Genomic DNA, 23,650 nt, shown 5'->3' on the forward strand with positions numbered 1-23,650 from the left:
GATGAGGAATGAATTGATGTAGGCTACGTGATTATTTGCACAATGAGAAGGGAAGTGAGATCTGATCGCAAGCGGTCAGTGGACACGCATTCTGAACATATGTGATCGGATCACTCAAGGCGCATGTGAATACCCTGGTGAACAGGCTCAAGACACGCCAGAAAAACTTGCCATTTTGTTTTTTTAATCCATTTATATACAGACATGTAAAATCATTCATTTATGATTTTACAGGTAATACATACTGTAAGTATTTTTTGACACAACCTCACGGTGACAACAATAGTCTGGGAAGTCATTGTGCTGTTATCTGCGAAGAAATTAACAACCTGACGCCATACAATGCTACATTGAACAACATTACGTCTCACGAAGTTTCATTACACCAGGTGATATCGCGAATGTAAATACAGCACATTGATGAATGACTTTAGAGGCAGATTTTTTTTTTTTGCACTGCAGTGAGATTCAGGTGACTGTTTCCTCTGCTTCCAGGCTTTTTGCAAAGCTAAGCTAATTGCTTCTTAACTTCAGCTCCATGAGAGTGAAATGAGCATATTTCCAAAATGTCAAACTATTCTTTCAATCATGATATCTCATAAGAGATTGCCCTGTTCTCTACTCTGTTTGTTAATCGATTCCGAATGATCATGTAACAAAATGCTAGAAATATTTTATGTAAGTAATAATATGCAAATATGTAGACCAAATGCAAAATATGACTTAGAACAAAAAAGACATGTCCATGGTCTGCATTAGAGCGTGTTGTAAAGATGTAGCATGTTAAGCAAAAAAAAAAAAAGAAATCAAGTCAGAATTGTCACAATTTGTTTTTTCAATGCTGACAGATCAAAAGGGCAAAGGTATTGGTCTCGCTGTAACTTATCATCCCTTTATATTGAATCAGACTATAGTCTGGTTATAGCTGGTAGCACATTCCAGTCTACCACAACTGGAACAAGTTTTCTTTAGATAGTTATCTCTGATGCTGCTTTGGAGAGGGAGTCATGTAGAAACTTAACCTATCGTGAGCAGATAACATCTGTGCTGTCTGGAGCTATGCTCTTAATCTGTTGGACACATGAAATTAAATTGTTTAAGGCCATAATTTGATGTTCAAAAAAGGAGCTGTTTTGACAGGAAGGAAGAAAAAGTGGTTTTGTGAATAAGGATGCTGAATTACCACAACTAAAGTCAGTTTCATTAAATGTTGACAATCACAGGAAAACTTCAGCAAAACGGTAGAGCCTTAGAGGGACACAGGAAATAGGGAACGAATGCAAAGAGTTGGGAAAAGGAGTCAGGGCAGGGGTGAGGAAAGGGAGAGGGGGCCAGTGAAGGGTACAGCTTCTTGCCTCCTCATGTCCTGATCTAACCTTTTACTTTTTGTGAGGCTGAATTGGCCTTAGAGCAGACCCCTAGGCAAATAGTCTAGCCTCTGCAGTATGTCAGCCATACAAACTCAGACACACACACACACACACACACACACACACACACAAAATAAAGCAACCAAACTGGTTTTGACTGCTGCAGGTCAGAGCTATGCTGTATGTCACAGAAGCAATGTGTAAACCTTAATGCGTCCGTCATCTCCTCAGGTCCTTCGCAGTCACAACACGCCTCCATGAACAAGCACTGGCTATAGCTAATAAAACCTGAGCTGATAATACTAACACCACAGCCCCTCCCTCAGTAATATTTGCATGCCATTCTCCAGTTTAACCACTCCGACCCTACATCATGAAGCCTTAGTGCAAATTTGCACAGCTTGTATCCCATAATCATGTTAATATTTGAGTGCACACACACACACACACACACACACACACACACACGTTGTCAAAGTTGGAGCAGGCAAATAAAATCAGAAATCTGCGGTTGGTATGTGAAACACAGAGAGCAGAGAGTAAAAGCACGGGACTGACAGAGAAGTCATTGTGAGGTTGTCAGAGAAGATGAGAGAGGACAGAGGCTTTAGGGGTGGGTGGGAGGTCTACCTCTGAAGGGGAAACTTAAATGAGTGGGAAAAGAGTAGCATGGCCTGCTGGGAAAGAATGTCAGACAGCCGTATATGGGTCAGAGCTATCTTTTAAGTCCCTGTGGCCTGCACAGTGTGGTGGGCTGCCGTTCTGCTGTGGAGGGTCACACAGTCACTGCCTGTAGACCTTTGAACTCTCCTGGCATGTGTGTTGGGGAAAACATGAAACGCAGCTTTTGTTTGTCTTTGTCACACTTCTAATTAAACTCAAAGAGATCAACAGGACTTAACTGTTTTTCTGTCTGAAGGTATGGTAGTTGGGAAAGTCTGAGCCAGCGTGTATGACTGTGGGCCAAACATTTGTTTGATATACATTTATGTCATTAAAGGGAACATATGTCATGTTATATGCGGATTTCCAGTCTCTAGTTTTGATAGTTAATGTAGTCATAAGTAATAAATTACTCAATGCGTGCTTTACTGACAGAAAACTGAGTGCCATCAGTGCCTACATGTACCAGAATGCATTGCACACAAGCTGGTATCACCACCCTCGCCTGGCTTGTAGCTATTACTTTGCTGTCCAAATCATAGCATTAGGTGACAAAAATAGTCACTCAGTAATCATGTGCCCTGCTGGTCTTGGTTGTCTCTTTCAGTTTATCTTTGGGATCTTAAAGAAGGTCTCCAGCACACCTCTGCCCAAGTGAGGCGTAAAATGTTCATGCATAGTAGCGCACAAATGGCCTCTCTTGGGGTTGGCCTTCAATAAAAACGTTTGGTTATCTAACATAACCGCAGTTCTTAGAATAATATGAGCGAGGTGTCTCACTATGGGATGTAGCCTCCTGCAGCCCTGATAGAAGTATTTATCTCAATCCGCCAATCTCCCCTGAATAAAGCCCAGGATGCGGCCATCCTGCGGGTAGAGTGCGCACGCAAACCCGCCGGCGGCTGCAGACCCCTGCTCGTATATGCCAAAGCTATAGCCTATAGCTTTTTTTTGTTATCTGCACTCTCGGCTCGTGGCCTGGCTGTGACAGATTTCGTTTTATTTTCACAGTTTTGGGAACATGTGTGTATGTGTGTGCTTGTGGACATGTGGCTCGGGGCGCAACAGCGCAAACCTCCGAGGCGATGTCTCTCCTCTTGCCGACCGGCTCTGGAGTGGGCAGCGGCGGCGTGGGACGCACACGAACAAGCCAATACGGTGGGCCTGCGTAACGGCAGGATGCTCCACCCGGAGAGAGGATGGCTGTCAGGCCGCTCTCTTTTTCTTCCTCGCCTGGGGGACCGAGGCCGCGGCGGTCGGGGGCGGTGGCGGTGGGACTGCGGTTGGGGCGGGAGACTTTCTGTGCCAGCCGGCTCCGGGGCTCCTTCCTTGGCGGGAGGGGCAGGCCGGGCTGTTGCAGCCGCTTCAGGATCTTGAAATATGGCGGCTGGGAAGCAGCTTGAGCAAATGATTTGCGCTGCACTGGGGGAGAAGGCGTGGATGCTTTGCAGGGGAGACAAATTTTCAGGGCTTCGTTGTCCTTCTTTTTTGCCTCACATCTCTGCTGCATTGTGGCCAATGCAGAGCCAAAGATACCCTCCGGGACAATTGGCATATCCAGTATGTCATCCCGCTCCCTGTCAGTCAAGTTAGCGAGGCTGAGCCATCTTGCTCGCTCCTGAATGACGAGGGTTGCCATCACCTTGCCCGTGGCCTGGACTGAGACGCACTGGATGCAGAGGGATAAATCAGCGATGACCGCCATTCCCTCCCACGCGTCAGGGTCCTGCTCGTCAGCGGACGCCCCAAACAGCTCTGCCTGGTAGGCAGTGAGGATGGAGAGAGCGCTGAGAGCTCTGGCCGAGAGCGCGGCTGCCTTGTACGCCCTCTCGGTCAGTGCAGACTGGAACCGCTCGGGCTTGGTTAGCAGCATTGGATGCCTGAAGGAGGCCGCAGATAGCTGGCTCGTGCTGCCCGGGCAGAGATGCGCAGCTATGGGGGCTTCCACCGGCGGTATCGAGAGGAGGCCCTGGGCTTCCATCGCCTCGCAGTCGAGGGATGCTGCGCCCAGGATGGGGCTCCTGTTGCTGTACGGGCAGTTACTCCAAGTTTTGGACAGCTCGGCCAGCAACTCGGGGAAGATAGGGAGAAGCTGTTTCACCGCACTACAGGCCAGGGAGAACCGCTTGCCTTCGTAGCGGGACTGGGTGGGCTCCGCTACTGCACCCGGCTAGGGGACCTCCAGCTTCTCTGCCGCACGTTTACACATGTCGAGCAGGTCCACATGGAGGGAGGGAGCTGGAGAGCTCACCCCGCTTTCCTCCCTGTTGGTAGTGGGCAGCTTCAGCTTTTCAGCCGGGACTAGAGCCACGAAGATGTCGTCTTCCTCCTCCTCGTCTGATATGAGGAACGAGGTGTCATCTTCATCCGCCGTGATGCTAATCTCCAGCACGTCTGCTAACGGAGAAAAGGGCCGTGGCTAGCTGGTGTGCTAGTGTGGGGTCGAGAGGAGTAGCTGGTACACTAGCTTAGCTTGACCGACTCGAGCGTCTGTGGTGGGGAGCCGAGAGGAATTCCGCCGCGGAGGGGCTGGAAGAAAAAATACTTACCGGTCCGGTCTGGTGTGCTCCGATGTGAGATAAGCTCTCAGGTGAGAAGAGATTTTGAATTGAGGGAGCGTCATCCGCGCACACTATATATAGTAGGTGGGACTACTGGGTGCGGCGCGGATGAACACCTTTCACCAGCCAATCAAGATTGGCAGATTGAGATAAATGCTTCTATCAGGGCTGCAGGAGGCTGCATCCCATAGCGAGACACCGAGTGAATATTATGAAGAACTGCACACGCTGAAATTCATTGTAGCAGAATGGTTCAGTTTGCGTTGCCATCAGAGGGCAATTTGAGCAAAGGCACCAGTAGTCAGTGTTTGCTCTCTGCAGCTCAGGTTCTGGAGGGTCCCTGCTGGCCATATCCTCTTGCATGGCCAATGCAGTTGCAACGTCAGTTCCTCTTCCATAATATTTCCTGCACTCATATTTTGGAATGCCATTTTAACTGTTCCCATACCTGGCCCTGGATAAGCAGATGAAAATGTATTTATGTATGTATGTATGTATGGTTATATGGATGGATGGATGGATTTTCACTGTTGGAAAAATAGCTAGTTTGCAAAACAAGTGAAGAGAACAAGACAAGTTCTGTTTTTGAGTGGCATGTAGAGCACACCCTCAGTTCAAGCTAAAATTGCTTGTACGTCAGTGTCACATCGAATGACGTCACTGGATGCATGAGGAACAACAGGTTTTGCAGCTGTGAACTTCACTTTCACAGTCAATGTAGCACACAGAGAAGAATGTATCACTTCAATTGACTACATTAACCAACAATGCTTATTGGACATCCACATAAAAGGTGTCAAATGTTCCCTTTATCTTTGGTTTGACATGATATTTTATTTCAAACCATCTATTGATAATTTGATTATTGGGCTGCTGAAGATATAAGGAAAACATGTAAATAATAATGAGCCAAAAATATTCAGATCGGCAGTGATAGCATTTCTTTAATATTTAGCCTTTTTTATTAGAGTGCATTAACTAATACGTCTTAAAGGAATAGTGTATCCAAAAAGGGAGAAAATGACTTAGAATTCATCAAAGGGCTGCCTGTGTGTACAGTATAAGGTCTTCCAAAATAGTGCGGTCCAAGGCTTAATATCAGTAAAAAAAAGATGCACCACTAGCAAATGAAACTAGAGGAGTTGTGCAAGTCAGTTTCACTTATTTCATGCCTAATACTAGTTAAGAGGAACTTCTTAATTCTAAATTCTTAAATGGTTTGTCCATTTAAGCCCCACACATGTAAATACTACATTGCTTTGTTACCACAAATCTATTTATGTTATCTACAGTTTTTGAACAGTGGTAAACAGTAAATTTAATCTCTACATTTATGCTGAGAAAAGTCCAGAGATATAAAAAAAATAAACCTAAAATTTCAGTTGGATATGAAGGGGTTACATTATATCAAGCTTGTGTATATATTCGTACCTAATGACCACTTTGCAGCTGTTAGATGGCAGTGGGAAACTATAAACATAGCCTATGCAAAGGTCATCTGGGTATGTAGCAGTGGATGATGAATAATTAATCTCTGCAGTGAAGAAGTGTCCTTTGTAATGCATCTATCCTGAAGGTAATGCGATGAATGCACACATCCAGTTGCGGCCTGTTGTGGTAGATGATATCAAAATTGTCCACATATATGTTGGAGGAGAGAAGGCCGTAACATTTTAGCATAGAAATACTTTGGACTCTGGTGTCAGCCGTGACACAAGTCTCTGCCGTGACCGTCCAGTCAGATCTGAGTCATCTGGGCAAATGTCCACTGAAACTAGGCGGGAGTGTAGGACCCAGCGGTGCACTGCGATGCGAGGGTGGAAAAACAGAGAGAGGGAGAGGGATGTGGTGGGAAGGAAGGCGAAACGGAGGGGTGAAGCATCGGGTTACAGTGTACATTCCGCCCAGACGCCATGTCGCCCAAACAGAGGAACTCACTGGCTAAATTCACCAGACAAGGGCAGGTCTATTATACTGTAGTGCTGATGCACCGTCTTATAACACTGCATTCCATTAGTCTCCACATCTTACATAACACTTCTCATTTACGGCTTTTAAAGGTGATTTTCGTAGCATGAATATTTTATGATACTGCATCAATGCATTAATTGATTCTTCCTCTTTTACTGATTGGCTTTTGTTATATTTTTCTATTGACAACCTGGACTGAAATAACAGGTTAAGACACTAGCTTATGTTTCATACACCATTTGACACCTTTTGTGTATAAATGGATCAAGCACACAGTAAGTTCCCTTAGAAGTCAAAACTTCTATTTGCAAGTCAGACATCACTAGTGACAACACCTTAGGCTTTGTTTGAGCCAAAAATACCCGAGAGCAGAGCTGTATTTAGTAGAGAGGTGTGTGTTTGTGTATTTGTTAGTCTTTGTGTATGTGCGTGTGGTAAAGACAGGCCTGGAACAAATTGTTTTTGGCCCTGGGGTGCTGTCTCCTGTCCTCTCTGTTGAAAGCAACGCCAAGGGAACAGAGTTACTGTACAACAGCCTTCACCGGCAGACAAAGTCAGAACGGTGGAGGCGGACAGAGATTTCTGTGACACTTAAGAGCACATTGAAAAGACACAATTGATTGCGTGAAGGAGTATGTGTTCATGTTTACACCTGTAGTCAGTCACGCAACCTCAGGAAGTGTGTCAGGATTGGTATGCAGAGGTAGGAGTAAATTCCTTTTGTTGCCCTATAGTAACCTCATATGCTATTGACCCTGTTCTCTGTATTCATATTTGTCCCTGCAGGTATGGCAAGATTGTGTCGACCAAGGCCATCTTGGACAAAACCACCAACAAATGTAAAGGTGAGTTAAACTGTTGCCTTAATTTATCCCACTGGTTTTGGCTGTTTTGTTTGTTTGTTTGTTTTAAAGGGAGTATGTCAACATACTCACTTAATTGCTGAGAGTTAGATGAGAAGATTGGTGTTTTTTATACAAACTTTGAAGTTACATCCAGGAGTTGGTTAACTAAACTTCGCCTAAAAACTGGGGATAGGGGGAAAGAGTTAGCTAAAGTTTAAGACCACCTACCAGCACCTCTAAAGCTACTAAATTAACATCTGATATTGTGTTTGTTAAATTTGTAAAAAAAAAATCTTTGAATGAAGTCAGGTTAGCTGTTTCCAGTCTTTTTGATAAGTTAAGCTAACTGTTGCCTTCTTCGGGAAGCTGGCCGTTTCCTCCTGCTTTAATGCTAAGCTAAGCTAACAGCCACTTTCTTTGGGCAGAGTCCAGCTAGCTGTTTCCCCCTGCTTCAAGTCTTTATGCTATGCTAAACTAACTGTCATCCTCTTTGGACAGAGTCAGACCAGTGGTGTGTCTCAAATCACAAAGTTTCCGTTAGTATACTTCTATGTAGTATACTATGTGCACTATGTACTAATTGGCGTAGTGCGTAAATTTCGACAGGGTAGTGTTGTCTCAAACCAAGCACGGCCGTTGTGCACTCACTGGAAATGACGGGAGCGTATCTATGTTTCCAGGGTTCTATGTTTCCCGGGTTCTATGTTCCCCACTTAACCCTGCAAAAAAGGTTCTATGTTCCCTGCTTACACAAAAAAGGTTATATGTTTCCCGGGTTCTATGTTGCCCACTCAACCATGCGACTGTTTTTGTGTAAGCAGGGAACATAGAAGCTTTTTTGCAGGGTTAAGTGGGGAACATAGAACCCGGGAAACATAGAACCCTGGAAACATAGGGATGACCCCGAAATGACGACCGCAAATTAGCTAGTTAGCAGACTAGCATTAGCATTCGCGTTATCGTTCGCAGTACCAAATCATTACAGACTGCTTAATTAACCCAATAAACATACTGCTGGATTATACCCGACAACAGTATAGTGGTGCTTAGTACAAAAACACATGTATTTGTACAATGCAGCGACGTTCACGGTTGCACAGTCCTTGGCCCCCATTTCCAGTTTGAAAAGTGGTCCTTCCCCTTCCGCTACATAGCCAAGATGGCGACCATTGAGGGCAAGAAGTGTCCATAGTTCCACACTCAACTTCTTGACCGTTTTGAGTGCACATTCTGGGTACTCATAGTGCACTGCATTTTTCCATACTTCTCAGTGTGAATGCACTTATGCACTCATAATATTATGTGTATGTACAGAAGTGCGTGATTTGAGACACAGCATAGCTGTTTACCCCTGCTTCAAGTCTTTATGCTAAGTTAGGCTAACTTCGCTAAGCTTTGCCTTCTTTCAACTCATTTAGGCTAGCCATTTCCCCTTGCTTCCAATCTTTATGCTAAGATAAGCTAACTTTCATCCTCTTTGGACAGAGTCAGACTAGCTGTTCCCCCATGCAGGGCTGCCAAGTTTCAGAAAATGACAAGAGTGAGACTTTAGTGTCATGATGCGTTCGGAAACATTTTTTTTAACATCGATTTGGCCTGTTTTAACGTCGATTTATACCTTAAGACTGATGTCCTCACCTCCATGCCAGCGGCTCTCCCTGCACTGTGGCCTCCTAATGCTAGTTTTACAGTGGTTCTCAAAGTGGATTCCAGGGACTCTGTGGATTCCTTTCGGGGGGTCCAAATTGACCCTTACAAGGTCTGTACAAATGGACCCCAATGGGTCCATTTGGTTCCATTTGTACACTGTCAGAGTTAAGGATAGACCTTGAAATTTAGAATTTTGAGAAACACTGCTTTAGGAGGGTCTAAATTGATATTTACAAGTCTGTAACTCTAACACACACACACACACACACACACACACACACACACACACATTGAGACTAACGTAACGAGTCTCTTTTTCAAGTGTGAACTGGCCAAGAGAAAAGGCAAATAAATGTTACACAGCTCTGCAACAAATACAGGACAATGATAGACTTACAGCAGCCTTAAAACAGTACATATTAACTAGGAAACTCAAGGAGAAACAGCGAATCAACAGTGAACAAAATTGGGTAGTTACCTACCGTCCGTCTTCTAGCAAGCAGGAGAACGTCGAGTGGGTTTTAAATGTCGGCGCTGTTGTGTGTGAAAGATAGTTAGAGACGCCAAGACCCGCCTTACGTTGCTTCTGATTGATTTATATTGCGTGGTGCCTTCCGTGGTTGGTTAGATTTAGGCACAAAGGACTGATGGATTGGTCTGGGATTGGTTATCTCGGTCAGTCAATCAGAGTTACTCGAACTACAGTAAGCCGCGAGGACCAAAGTTTATTATCATGAAAAAAATAAATATAGAGTATTGAATGGGGAAATATAAGCATGAGAAATGTCAAGTGTGGCGTGTGGTGTGAGAATGGGTCAAATTGCGTGACTGTCACACTCAAAGCGTGACGCTTGGCAGCTCTGCCCATGCTTCCAGTTGCTATGCTAAGCTAAGGTAACTGTTGTCTTCTTTAGACAGAGTCAGGCTAACATTAACCATTTCCCTCTGCTTTCAGTCTTTGTGCTGAGATAGGTAAGCTGTCACCTTATTTTGACAGAGCTGACCAGCTGTCTTTTTCTAAGCTAGCGTAACTGTCACCTTCTTTTGACAGAGTCAAGCTAGCTGTTGTTCCCTGTTTCCAGTGTTTTTTCTAGGCTAAGCTAACAGTCGCTCCTTTGGACTCAGTCAGGCTAGTTGTTTCCCACTGCTTCTAGTGTTTATAAGCTAAGCTAACTGTCGCCTTATTTGGACTCAGTCAGGCCAGCTGTTTCCCCTTGCTAAGCTAACTGTTTCCAGGATTTAGCTTCATATTTAACAGACAGATATGAGAGCGGTATTGCTCTTCTTATCTAACTCTCAACAAGAAAATACACAACTCCAAACAAAATAACACTGCAGCAAATTTAATATGTGTTTGTTTATTTTACAGGATATGGCTTTGTGGACTTTGACAGTCCAGCAGCAGCACAGAAAGCTGTTACAGCTCTGAAGTCCAGTGGGGTCCAGGCTCAGATGGCCAAAGTAAGAATTAATACTTGATCAGCTCTGTTATACAGCCTGCACTTCTTTTACCCTCAGATTTACCAGTAACCACTGGGTTAATCTCTCTGGCCCTTCTCTATCATGTATTGATCTCCAAAGAAAAACTTTGACCACTAAGAGTCATAGTCCTTTTCTCCACAAGCACACACTCACCCTCTCTATCATGTGAAAGGTAACATGCAGTGGCCTGATTGGCAGCGAGTGTCCTGTTGGCAAGGGTGCAAGACTCTGGTTTATAGGGAGGCGTGTGTTCTGTTTTACTTAGTTGGCTGAAACTGTGCTAATAATCAACAGTTTTAAGTCTGGCTTAATGCAGATTTGTTACAAGCAAAATGACATCACTTTTTGTTAATTCACCACTCTCTTTGCTTTGTTAATCCTTCCCTTTCAACATCGTTTTGTCCCCTCTTTCTTCATCGCTCTCCTCGCCACCTTCTCTCTCCTCTCCCTTCACACCCTCGTCTCTGTGCTTGTGTATGTTGCTAACCTGCTACTGTTGTAGCACTTGTTCCGAGCTCTTTGTCCAAGTGTCTGCAGTCAAAGCAACTCTTGTCGGCCCATTAAGCTGATCCCTCTGGCTCTCAGGCTCCCCATTGAGGGAACCCAGGGGAGGGTGCTACTACATCCACTGTCAATGGGACAGGCACAATGGGCTGGCATTGTCCATCGTCTGGGCCCAGGCCTGGGGCTGACACCAGCACTTAATACACTCCACCTCAGTGTCCCTGCCCCCCTTCCCGTGTCCTGCACCCAAACAGACCCACTGCAATGTAACACCAGGGTCTCCCTCAGCCCAGCCCCGGAAAACTGTAACAGATCCACGCTGCCAGCTGACCTGAACGAGTCCAGTGCAACTAAACCCCGGAGTCTAAGTTCTCTCCACCTCCTCTGTAAGAGTGCCACACAATCCTGTGTATCTCAATACCCGACAACTGCAACCGGACACCAAGACTCGCCTCACCCAGACAACATGTGCTTAGTCAGAGGTGTTGATAACCACTATAAAAACCTAAATATACACAGCTGTTTGAGAGTCACTGGGTTACCTCAGGTCAGGAAAAACAAGCAGTAGTCTGAAATCAGTTTAATATCAAACTCGCAAGTGCATCTTCACCTGTTTGCACCTTCACCATGGCTGCTGCAGAGTGTTGTTCACAAACAGAAGGAGCCACACCTTGCACTCACGTCCTCAGAGTATGCTCTGTCCCCAAGCGGGCCACCCTAGCTCCAAGGCTGCGGGCCCAGAGGAGCAGCGTGCACAAGGGGCAGGGGAACCATGGCAGAGTTAAAAATAGATCCCTTCTTACTTCCCAGCACCTCCCTATTCAACCTCAGACGTCAGCTTGCGCACACTGCTCGACACAAACAGGCAAATACACAGAGACACACCTCAACAGGCATGGCTCGCCTCGGGCCTGGTGCACAAAAAAAAAGAAAGATTGCACTCAGCAAACCCCACTCGCATGTGCCTGGGATGGGTCCAGCAGCGTTTTCATATCTACAACAGGATGAATATTTGCTTGGATGTGAAATAGGATAGTGTGTGTACTAGCTGAGGTAGATGAAAGGATGTAAAGGGAGGGAGTTTTTCCTTTGTGATGTGGGCTTGAACTCCAGTAATCTCATCTGGCCCATGACCTCCTGCAGTGTGCCACCATGTTACATAACGGCCGTATTGCCGCACCCATAAATGACACCAATCACAGAAAATAGGTTATCTCTTCGCCAGGTGGCTCACGGCTGAGAGTAGATGCCACTCATAAAGGCAGTAAATCTTCATTTGAGATAGCTGTTTGACTTACATCTGACACTTTGAAAACCTGCAGTTTGCAGAGCTATGTGATAGCAGCGTGCGTCTGGAAGAGGGGACAAAATGGAAAATGATAGCGCTAAAAGATATTTTGATGGAAGAGAAGAGCCTGTTAATCAGCAGGCACTCATTTATCCTCTTTTCCTTTTTTCTCTGCTCTTTTCTGTCATCCTCCTCTTTCATTACCCAAATTATTCAAGACTCCCACTACTTCCTATCGTGTCAGTTCCCTCATGCTGCACTAAATATCAGCCTTTTAAGCTTTGCATTTCTCCCACCCTCCCTCTCCTCTATCCTCTTCCTTCACTCTCTGTTTTCCCTTCCCTTTATTTTAGCCCAGCCTCTTTTCTCCCGGTTGCCAGGCTCCTGTTGCTCTCTGAACTCCTTAACTTCATGCCTGGCTTCCCGTCTGCTTCTTCGCAGTCACACAAGGTTTCACTTTCAAGCTAGTGCCGCAAAATGAGTCCCTGAATAATCTCTTTGCTTGCAGCACTCCACATCTCTTAATTAGACAACATTCCTCCCAAATACATGACTTAATCTTTGCAGACAAATTCATATTTGCATGTGTCAGTATATTTATGTGTGCAATGTGTCAACTTTTAAAAACCAGACAGCCTCCGTTGAGCAAATGACACATGCACCACATGGGTCAAATTATTCAGGCTTTCAGTTTATTGGTACTAATTGCTTAAAAACATTTTATCCGTATCGGGTCCTATTAAAAAATTATGCTTGACATGGTGCACGCATATGATGAAGTATTTAATGTGCCAAGAGCAACGGCAGGTGTTGATGGAAAGACAGGTCACACTGCTGCCTACACAGGAATTTCTGCAGTGTGAAAAAGATTTTTGACTGTGATAAGAAATTTCCATCTGCAAATGCAAATGCATTAGGTTTTCAAGTGTCTGCAACACTTGCACCAACATACATTTGTACTGTAATGAAACATAAAGAATCCTATCTCATCGTGTAGATCCAAAAAAAACAAATCAGTACGTGAACTGATTTGCATGTTCATTTCCTGCACAGCAACAAGAGCAGGACCCCACCAACCTCTACATCTCCAACCTGCCAGTGTCTATGGATGAGCAAGAGCTAGAGAGCATGCTCAAGTCCTTTGGCCAGGTCATTTCCACACGCATCCTCCGAGATGCTAACGGGACCAGCCGCGGCGTGGGGTTTGCCAGGTCAGACATAATATACTACTCCATGGTGGTGTTTGGTGATTTGAGTGTGGTTTGTGCTGTAAATAAAAGCTAGTCTTTGCCCAATCCTAACGTAAACAGCACTCCACAAGCAGGATTAAATTTGACTTTGAGCCTGTTTTTCAGAATGGAATCCACGGAGAAGTGCGAGGCCATAATTCAGCATTTCAATGGCAAATTCATCAAGACTCCACCGGGAGTGCCTGGTGCGTGGAATGTTTGTTTTGTATTACGGGAACCTGATATTGTTGTTGTTGGTGCCAGAGCTCAGTGTTTTTGTTCCCCACCGTGACCATTGAATCCACTCTCCTGTTTGATCTGTTGCTTTCACAGTGCCCACAGAGCCCTTATTATGTAAGTTTGCAGACGGAGGCCAGAAGAAGAGGCAGAACCAGGGGAAGTACCTCCACAATGGAAGGCCCTGGGCTAGAGATGGAGATACGGTAAGATGGCCACTTTTAACTCTTTCCTAAAGGCAACTTCCTGTGTTCAGATGTTACATTTCCTGTTGGAAATTCAAGCAAGTGCATCATTTTTCGCTCTGTGCTGGCTGGACGGTTTTAGCACAGACTGCACCGGTGTGTGCATGACCTCACTGTTTCTGAATCCTGTGTATTGTTTTCCCAGGGAGGAATGACGCTTGCGTATGACCCCACAGCCTTACAAAATGGGTGAGTGGTATGCACAGACTGACTGAAAACAGTCCCAACCCTCCAGGAAAATAGGAGTCGTACTCAAACTATAGTAAAGTGCTGCCCTCTGCTGGGCACTACAGGAAAACAGAAATGCTATTAATGTAGGTGGAGACTTACTGTACTGCAGATTGGTGACACAGTGTGGCTGTTTACATGTTTTCGTGTTTTCTCTTTGGCAGCTTCTACTCCTCACCCTACAGTCTGGCTCCAAACCGAATGATCGCCCAGACTTCTCTCTCACCTTACATGCATTCTCCTGTCTCATCCTACCAGGTGGGACATCTCACTGTGTTTATAATTCAAATACTGACTTTTGGAGTAAATGTATGTTAATGCCAAGACTTTCTGTGCAGACAGTCCTTACTATGTCCACATTATGTTAGTTCAGCAGACACTCAGGGAAGACCACAGCCCACACTACTGAAAATGTTGCTCAGGTTTTCATGACCGCTCAGACTTACATACTAAGGGCTCTGAGGGGACTGTGTAAGCAACAGCAGTGCATCACAAATAAGTCTGACATGTTTCCTGATCTATAGGTACACAGCCCGTCCTGGATGCACCATCAGTCATACCTCATGCAGCCAGCTGTGAGTACCCCTCCTCAGTATCAGTATCGCTCATATACCCTATTTACACTTTGCGTTTACACTTTTTGGTGGAGCTCTCGAAACTATTTTGGACGCTTTATAGAATTTCCGCCATACTGACCCTGGTCCTGACCCCTTAAGCCCTGGCTGTTTGACGTAAAGTGTACTAGTGCAGGGGAATCTCCACAGACACCTGACAGCACCACCCTGGTATACTGCGAAGTACAGAGAGCTTTTCCTGTTGGCTGTTGTCTTAATCAGCATCGTGTGAACTCGTTTGGCAATGGCTTGAATGTAACAGAAGTTCGTTTATATGTAAAAGTCCTGCACTCCAGTTTTAACTGTAGTCTCTGACATATTTGTGTATGTTTTGCTCTCATGTGATGGATTTTAAACACACGTGATTCAGACTCTGGACTTTATGTTTGTGTGTGTCTCTGTGCATTCATAGGGTACAGTTCTTACCCCGACAATGGATCACGCCATGTCCATCCAGCCCACATCCATGATGGGACCTCTTGCCCAGCAGCTAAGCCACCTGTCCCTGGGCAGCACGGGCACAGTCAGTACCAATCACACACACACACACACACACACACACACACAATGGACAAGGCAGTAAATTGCCCTCATAGCTAACTGTCCTGACATTCACGAGATCAATTATTGATGTCAAATACTACACACAATTTGTGTTTTCCTCTCTGCCTTCCCTACAGTATATTCCGGCCAACACAACTATGCAGGGGACCTACATCCCCCAGTACACCCCAGTGCCTCCCTCCAGTGTCCCAGTAGAGGTATGAAGCTAGTCTCAACCTCAGCTGCTTATATTTTATATTTCCGTGATGGGGATGACTAATAATTAAAACTCTTATAAGGACATATTTACTAAAACTTGACACATCTGTGTGCTTAAAAAAAGCTGCTGCTTTTAGCACGTCAGATCTTATTTGTGTGTATTTTAAGGAGTGGCAGAGTTAAGGCACAACAGTAGGTGGAGTTGGTTATTAATACTCCCTACTGACTGTTTTACTGAGCTGGACAGTGTCCATGTGCCCTGAAGATGTGTCTGGTATTTAATGACAGGTAGGAGCTGACGTAGTGGCTGTGAGGACTTCTGTAGTATTCTATAAATACAAATGTATAATGTACAATGTATATCAGAGGTTTTGATGATGTGATGATGATTTTTGGATGCCAGAAAGTGATGTGGTGTGAAAACAGTATAGGTGATCATGTCCTGTTTTGAAAGATAAAACCGAGACAGGAGTCATGCCATTTCTGAGGTGGTCTTCACAGAAATTTGATAGGACAGATTTTACATCTTTATTAGCAGTCTAGAAGACTTTAATTTTGTTTTTTTGTTTTTTTAGAGTTTCTCTTTTAAATATTTGTATTATAGAAAGCTTTTCACAGCAAACATATTTACATTGTATATTAGCACATGCTGATATGCAGAATTAAACTGTGTAAAGAATGTCTTTCTGTCTTCTTTCTTTATCTTTGAATAATTCATGAAAACTCTTAATTATTTAATGAATGTATTAATATATATTGTATTTTCCCCACATAATTTTCCTCCAGTGTACTGTCCAAACAATTTGTCTATATTAGCTCCTCCATTATTCAACCCAGAGAGCCTTTGCCACTCGTGAATGAGAGACAGACTCATTTTATGGAGACGTTTGGCACAGACTGCACAGTGTGTGTGCTCCGGTGCTGTAGCAGGTTCCTGGCTGAGCACTCTGCAGGAAGGCGGCTGAGCCCGCGGGGAATCTTGAGTCATTTGTAGGAAGGTGGAGCACAGTGATTGTGGTGGGAGCCACAGACAATGAATGGAAAAAAGAGCAGGTTTATGAATGGGAAGAGGCACAGTAGTAGGCCAGGGTGAGCTGAGGGTGTGATTGGATGGAGAGGGTGGAGTAGCGTGACGGATGTGAGGGTAGAATTGAGTCAGTCTCATTGATGAACTTCAGCCACTCCTTTAATTATAATACAAGGTAAAATATTAAGCATACCTTTTAGTAAATACGTCCTAGAGTACGCACTGGCTTTAAGTTAACAGATTTCACGTGTTTTACTTTGGGTCATCCACTCAAAAAAGTGTAATGTCCTTAGCGTGGTGGGGAGGGCAGGGGGAAAATACAGGCTTTCTTTTTCTTTGTATCTTTTAATCTGTTAAAATAACACATTACCATTAATTATCAAGTATACTATTTTTGAATAATTTGTCCTCTGTCCATCTTTTTTTAGGAAAATGGTGGTCAACAGCAACAGGTTGCCATGGAGACTCCTGCAGAACACACAAACTACTCATACCAACACACCAAGTGAAGCTAAGGTAGGACAGTGAAAGTTTCTCTGCTGTGTCCTGCAAATTAGACAAACGTAGGCCGATGTTTTTAAAGCACTTAAACTGCAAAGTCATGAGAGGAATACTTCACCAACAAAATTATCATTTGTATATCAGTCGATTGTCCCGTGTTACGCTGAATTCATGAAGAAAACTTTGTTTTTCTGGCATGCCTCCATGGTTAAGGATGAATCCAATCCATGTCTCTTTTATAATGGTGGCGTATATAATGGTGGGGAAAATGTTTTTTGAGCCATAGGGGATATTTTTCCAGGTTGAGCAGCGTTCCTGGGGGCCTGATTATACTGCATGAGTTGTGAGAGAGTTTGATAGATGTTTTCATATAGTTTGGCTGTAGCTAAACACAGACCTCTTTTACCTAAATCCATCAAGAGTTTTCTCCATTTTGGATTCTTTGTTCACCACTGATGCATGCGAAAAAGTTTTCTTAAAAATTCAGTGTAACACAGGGTGAGTGATTGACATGCAAATGATCATCTTGTGAGTGAAATATTCTTTTTAGGTCACTGCTGCATTAAAACCTGCTAACATGGATGTGCATGCCCGATAGTACATGAAGGTTATGAATTAATTCAAAAGGATATATTGTACGTGTTCAAGGTATAGGAATGATTGAGCAGGTTCAGTGTGTCATTACTGACTTGTGTGCGTCAGCTCCAGCAGGGTGGGGCCGAGGGCACGAGATGAATCCAACCAAACAGGATTCAGCTGGAAGAGAACTGTGCTCTGTGACATCACCAAGCACCCGGACTTGAACATGGATAACAAAAGGAACATGTGTGCTTGTGTTTGTGTGTACGTTTGTTTGTGTGTGTGTGTGCGCATGCGTGCGTGTGTGTGTGTGTGTGTGTGTGTGTGTGTGTGTGTGCGTGTGTGTAAATGTCTGTATTTTTTTCTTTTTCTTTTTTTTTTTTTTTTTAAGAAAACGGACAACACTTACATCATTGGACTTTCCTGATCACATCCTCAAGCGTTGATCAACCAAAGGTGGGAATCTTCTTCACAGAAGCTTTGATCTATTTTGATAACTGAAAAAAAGGAACACAAGAAGTTAAAAAAAAAAAAAATGGAAAAAAAAACTTAAGAGCGGAGGAAAAGACACAGAGCATTATTTTTGTGCACGTAATATAACAAATTCTTATTTTTTAAAAAAAGCATTCTGGACGTTTCAGGGTGATTCAAGGAAGAGTTGAAACACAATGTGTCTTTTATTTTTTTGTAAAATATGCAAACTTTTATTTTTATTTCCTGATGTCTGTTGTTTGATGTTCTATTTGCAGCAGCGGGGGTAACAATTTGTACAGATTTAAAAAACTTACAAAACACTTTTGCTGGTCTGATGTGTCGGGTCATTATTACCGCGGGGAGGCAAACCGTTTAAAGCTACTTCTTCCTGTAACTGCTGCAGAGATTTCTATTCACGCACAGATGTTATATAATAATAACATTGACTATTTATAGTTTCATCAAATTCTTTTTTTTAAACATTCTTCCATAAGTGAACAAAAGACAATCAATTATTTCTATTTATATTTGAATTATAGTTCTATTTTTTAGAGTTTTTAGATCATTGAAACATACATTTATAGAAAAGACGTTATTTAATACTGTAGTCTATGATGATGAAATGGACTTAACCCCATGCATTAATGATGAGCTCTAATATTTTGGCTCATGAAAATGATTCTTTAGTAGTTTGAGTCCTGTGTGCGCCATGAAAGAAGACAAAATGACACCTGTTCATACTAATAGTCGTCCTGTTTTGTTAGAGTGTAACTCCACGTTACATCCATGTCCATGAGAAGTGGTTTTAAGCGGTTTCGCTGTGGCAAACTTTCAGGTATCATTAAATTCATCCTCCGTCGAAGGGATGAAGTGAACATGCTTTAGATCTGAGCAGTTAGATTACTGAAAGATTATGTGTACAAAGAACATTGCAGTTACTAAATTAAGATATAGTTTAGCAAAAGCGATGAGGGAAATCAAATAGAAGACTAACACCATCCCTGAGAATTATTAGTTTGAAAGGAAAGGGAGCTGTAAGTCTTTTTTTTCAATGCTGCTGTTGTCACCTGAGTTTGATTCTCTGTCAGTGATTTTTTTTTTTTAGTTTGTAGAAAGTTTCTGTTTTGCTTTCGTCTGTCACTTGAAAACCTTTTTGAGCTACTTTGCCTTATTTTTTGGATGAATTTACCTTTGAAGTAGATTAGATTTTAGCTGTAGATTTTAGCTTTTTTAAGAGTAGATGTTAGTTTTTTCTCTGTGTAGGGATTGATGCTGTTTTGTTGTGCACATCGAGTTTTTCTCTTGTTCAATTTTTCCGTTCCAAACCTTGTGTCTTCTGTCCTCATGTTGTGTCGGGCCTGTTTGGAGAAAGCCTTTTGGAGTTGAGAGTTGAACCAAACAATGACTTCATTTTAGTGCTGATCCAAATGATTCACACTGGCGCTGCATCAGTGTTGCGGCTCAAAGAGGCTTCGTGTGCACGAGCCTTGGGTGTGCCTCGGTCTTTTCGAGTGGAGCTCATGTCACCAACATCCAAATATGTTGAACTTTAATTTATGCAGACATCAAAAAACTGTAGATATGTAGATAATAGAAATAAATGGTTTTACAAAGGACTGCTCACTAGACCATGGAAGTGCCATTAAAGACGATTCTTGAAGCCTTTAGTGAGACAGCAAGTCTGAATGAATTTAGGAGTGATCCGAAATTCTGCAAAAACTATTTTTAGCTAAGCCTTAATGTTTTCCTCTGGATGAACTGCCTGATCTCTCATAGGGTTGACACTAAGTTGTATATACTACAGAAATAGCAACAGGCTTGTTTGAATGCCATCGAGTTGGTCGTCTAGCTGTAGGGTTACGAGGAGCTCTTCTTCCCGCTCTTCAGCCATCTACGTTTGAGTCCAGTGATAAAAGCAGTGTGAAAACATCTTTGTTGAGGCTCGCAGTTTGATGATTCTGTTTCTCTTTACATTTTCCTTTTTTTCACGTCAACTTTTTGCTGTGTGTTTCTGTTCACAACCAAAGATGTTGTAGCCGCCCCGTCTTTTAGCTCTCTGTCGCAGATAAACTGCTCTGGTTCATGTGTTGTGTGTGTGTAGCTGGATAAAATTCTGCTTCAGATAGACCCAGAAAGAGAAAGATCGCAATAAAGGTGGTGACGTGCACACAATATTCCACATTATGACCACAGTTTAAGGTTTTGTGAGAACTTTTTTTTCCACTACTCTATCTGTCATAAAGTAAACTACACGTGAACAATCTGGTTTTGTTTACATGTGTTAATGAAGCTGAGTTTCCCTCAGTATGCGTAATGCGGTGGAGAGTTGGTGCACATGTAGACTCATTATGAACTTTACTGGCCTCTGCAGACACCCAGGAGGAATCCAGAGCTTTTACGACAGCGAAAGTTTCAGACACGAGAGCTAATTTTGTAAATAGTCTTTTTTTCCCTCCCTTCCACTTTTCTCTGTACACCATGTTGTTTGTTTCTTCTCGTGTGTGTGTGTGTTTTTTTTTAATGATTTATAACCTGTCCAGATAACACAGTGACTAGCAAGTTTTTCAGATTCAGTGCACCATGAAGGAAAATGTCATGGATATTGTTTATATGTTCAGAGAAATGATATTCCATGTATTAGCCATCACTTTTAATACAAAAACAGGATTTTGAAACTATGAAATGACCACTTGTTATAATGCAGTGTTTATTTATTTTCTTTTTATATTTTAAAAACTTGTCAGCAGAGATAATATTACAGAAAGTCACGATGCTCCAAAATTTGCATCATGAAAAGTAGAACCTTAAGTTACATTTAATTGTAGGAATAGTGAGATCAGTTGTGTACACAATATCAGAAAAAAGACAAATCTCCTCGCACTTAATTTTTTAGTCCACACCAATTTGAAAACACTCTTTTTTTGTCCACCCTAATGGAGATTTGATGGCTTATTTCATAGCTTCAAAATGTTTTGCTGCTAAAACAGGATTTCCAAACAGGTGGTTAGATGTTGGCCAATCTGGATTTTCAAAATGTCCCCTTTTATTTGCATTTGGTTAACATAGAGTGTCCATCGTTTGTTTTATTTTCAGACATAACCTGATGATACTAATGTACAGAACGTAGTTTACTGTTGTTTCACTAGGCTGATGGGCAGTTTAAATAGTTGTATTTTATATTATTAAAACTTAGAAATGTTGTTATAAGGTGACATTTTTGACCTAGAAATAATTAAACTCCACACTGTGTGAACCAGGTTTGTGTGCATCCCAGGCATTTTGAAAATCCGATAGGCTCATCCCACTCCCTGCTTGTGAACAGTTTTCTTATTTATACAAGAACTCATTTTGTACAGTTTTGTTAAGAGGAAAGAGGTTTTGATATTTGGTTATTTTGCAAAGCCACTTGGCTACTTTTGTCTTCCTGTGCCAGAGTTGCTAAATTGTCTGTAACTTGTGTTTTTTTTATTGATTGAGATAAGATTTTCCTTCTTTCTTGGTTTTCTTTTGAATTTGAATATGTCAGTTTTTTTCTTTTTTTAATAAAAGCCTTGTTTCAATGATCAGGTGAACTGTGCTTTTGATTTTCTGCCTCACGGTAACTGAGTGGAGGGGCTGCATTATTGACAGCAGATGGATCATTACCTCCTCCTGCTGCTGCTGTTTCAGCTGTATTGATAATTACTGCGCTGGCATGTGTCATCATAACTCTGAAGGTATTTGCATGTGTTTGTATAGCTCAATAGGTCAAAGCTGACTGTCCATTTTCTAAACCTACTTGTTTTGTTATGAGTTATGAGGGACTGAAGTCCGAGGATGTAATTCAGTTGGGGAATTTCCGCTCAAAATCCTGGAAAAAATACTGCAAACACCTCTACATATAAAACTAGAATTACTGCCTTGTGGTCAAATGCCTTTGTGAACCAGTCAAGTTGAAGTTACAGTTTACATCGATATCTGTCCAGACTCATACATAGACAGACAGTAATGCCTCAAATATGGATGTTTCTGCAGAGAGGCTACATATTTTAACATGCAAGATTAGTGTCACCAATTCAGTATCTGACCAGATGTCACCCCTTGGTTCCTAAAGTATGGCCGGAAAAGTGTTTTTGCATTTCACATTATGATGTCAAAGTGAAGTTGACCTTTGACTTTTTGGATAAAATGTCATCATTTAATCATTTTAGACATTTGTGTGAAATAGTTTCACAATAACTCTCTTAATTCTTGATTTAGTGAACTTTGACCGCCAAAATCTAATCAGTTCATTCTTCAGTCTATGTGGACGTTTGTGCCGAATTCAGGAAATTCCTCCAAAACTTTTTTGAGATATCACATTCACAAGAATGAGATGAATGCAAGGTCACAGTGATCCTGACCTTTGACCACCAAAATCTAATCAGTTCACCTTGAGTTCAGGTGGACGTTTGTGCCAAATTCTAAGAAATTCCCTCAAGGTGTTTTTGAGATACCGTGTTCACAAGAATGAGATGGACCGATGGACCGACAGAAGCATAATACATAAGTAAAAAACACAAGCAAAGATGTAAGTCGTATATTTAGCAGTAATAACGTATGAGGGCCGTATCAACAAAAAGTAAATGTGAGGTGACATAATTGATAATTAATATTACAACTATTAAAACATTTGTTAAAAATAAAAAAAAGTCATTAAAATTAATTTGGAAAGCCCAGTTTAATTAATAACAATGTGTTATTTGCCAGATTGATACAAATATAAAGAGTGCATGAAATACCATTCACATATATATTTATGTTTTTTTTCTGAAACCAAACCTACAGCCTTGCCTTGCTGGAGTCTGTTCCAGTATGCAATAGGGGAGCAGAGGGGTACCTCCTGTGCAGGCCACCAGTCCTAATCACAGGCCTAATACACAGACAGGAAACCATCCATACTCGCATCTACAGCTATGATTAATTCAGCTCAGCTAACTGCACAGATACCTGAGTGCAGTGGCACCAATAGCTTACCCTGATAAACATAATTGGAGCCTTAACACTGCTGTCTTTAGGGGGCTGTCGCACCTTCATTTTTTAAGCTAATGCAAAATTGGTTTCTTGTGAAACTAGACAACCTAAGGTATCCATTAATAACAAGATACTAGCTTCTCGGGAAGGGGGCTAAATAACACTCCAAAGTTAGACTAAATGTTGGCCAGGGGAAAAACTGACTTGGTGATTTTCAACTCTCACCTCAACATATATGAATGAATACAGGTTCTATGGGTACCCATACCTAACTGTACTGATATTAGTCTACACTCATCAGATAATTAGTAATATTAACTGTAAAATAAGAAACCAAGATATATAAGTATGTGACTCCTGTACTCTCATATTGATGTAGTTTTCAACTATACTACATCAGCAAAATTGAATTCCTGAAATTCAATGGC

At 42.5% G+C, this 23,650-nt stretch overlaps 1 protein-coding gene across 3 annotated transcripts in view; it reads left to right on the forward strand.

The window, feature by feature from the left end:
* LOC117257121 (RNA-binding motif, single-stranded-interacting protein 2-like) overlaps positions 1-21,793 on the forward strand; it is a 38,293-nt gene extending 16,500 nt beyond the window's left edge. For 2 of the 3 annotated variants that reach the window (XM_033627036.2, XM_033627037.2), the window contains exons 3-14: positions 7,352-7,410; positions 10,430-10,521; positions 13,388-13,545; positions 13,690-13,769; positions 13,897-14,006; positions 14,191-14,234; positions 14,438-14,531; positions 14,798-14,848; positions 15,300-15,410; positions 15,568-15,648; positions 17,105-17,192; positions 17,880-21,793. In XM_033627036.2, coding sequence (XP_033482927.1) covers positions 7,352-7,410; positions 10,430-10,521; positions 13,388-13,545; positions 13,690-13,769; positions 13,897-14,006; positions 14,191-14,234; positions 14,438-14,531; positions 14,798-14,848; positions 15,300-15,410; positions 15,568-15,648; positions 17,105-17,185 — 961 coding nt within the window. In that variant the 3' untranslated portion in view covers positions 17,186-17,192; positions 17,880-21,793. The remainder of the gene's footprint in view (positions 1-7,351; positions 7,411-10,429; positions 10,522-13,387; positions 13,546-13,689; positions 13,770-13,896; positions 14,007-14,190; positions 14,235-14,437; positions 14,532-14,797; positions 14,849-15,299; positions 15,411-15,567; positions 15,649-17,104; positions 17,193-17,879) is intronic. The other variant, XM_033627038.2, reaches the window with a different exon arrangement.
* The last annotated feature ends 1,857 nt before the right edge of the window (positions 21,794-23,650 follow it).

Source organism: Epinephelus lanceolatus, chromosome 1 (genome assembly GCF_041903045.1).
Source record: "Epinephelus lanceolatus isolate andai-2023 chromosome 1, ASM4190304v1, whole genome shotgun sequence".
In the NCBI taxonomy this organism is placed as follows: domain Eukaryota; kingdom Metazoa; phylum Chordata; class Actinopteri; order Perciformes; family Serranidae; genus Epinephelus; species Epinephelus lanceolatus.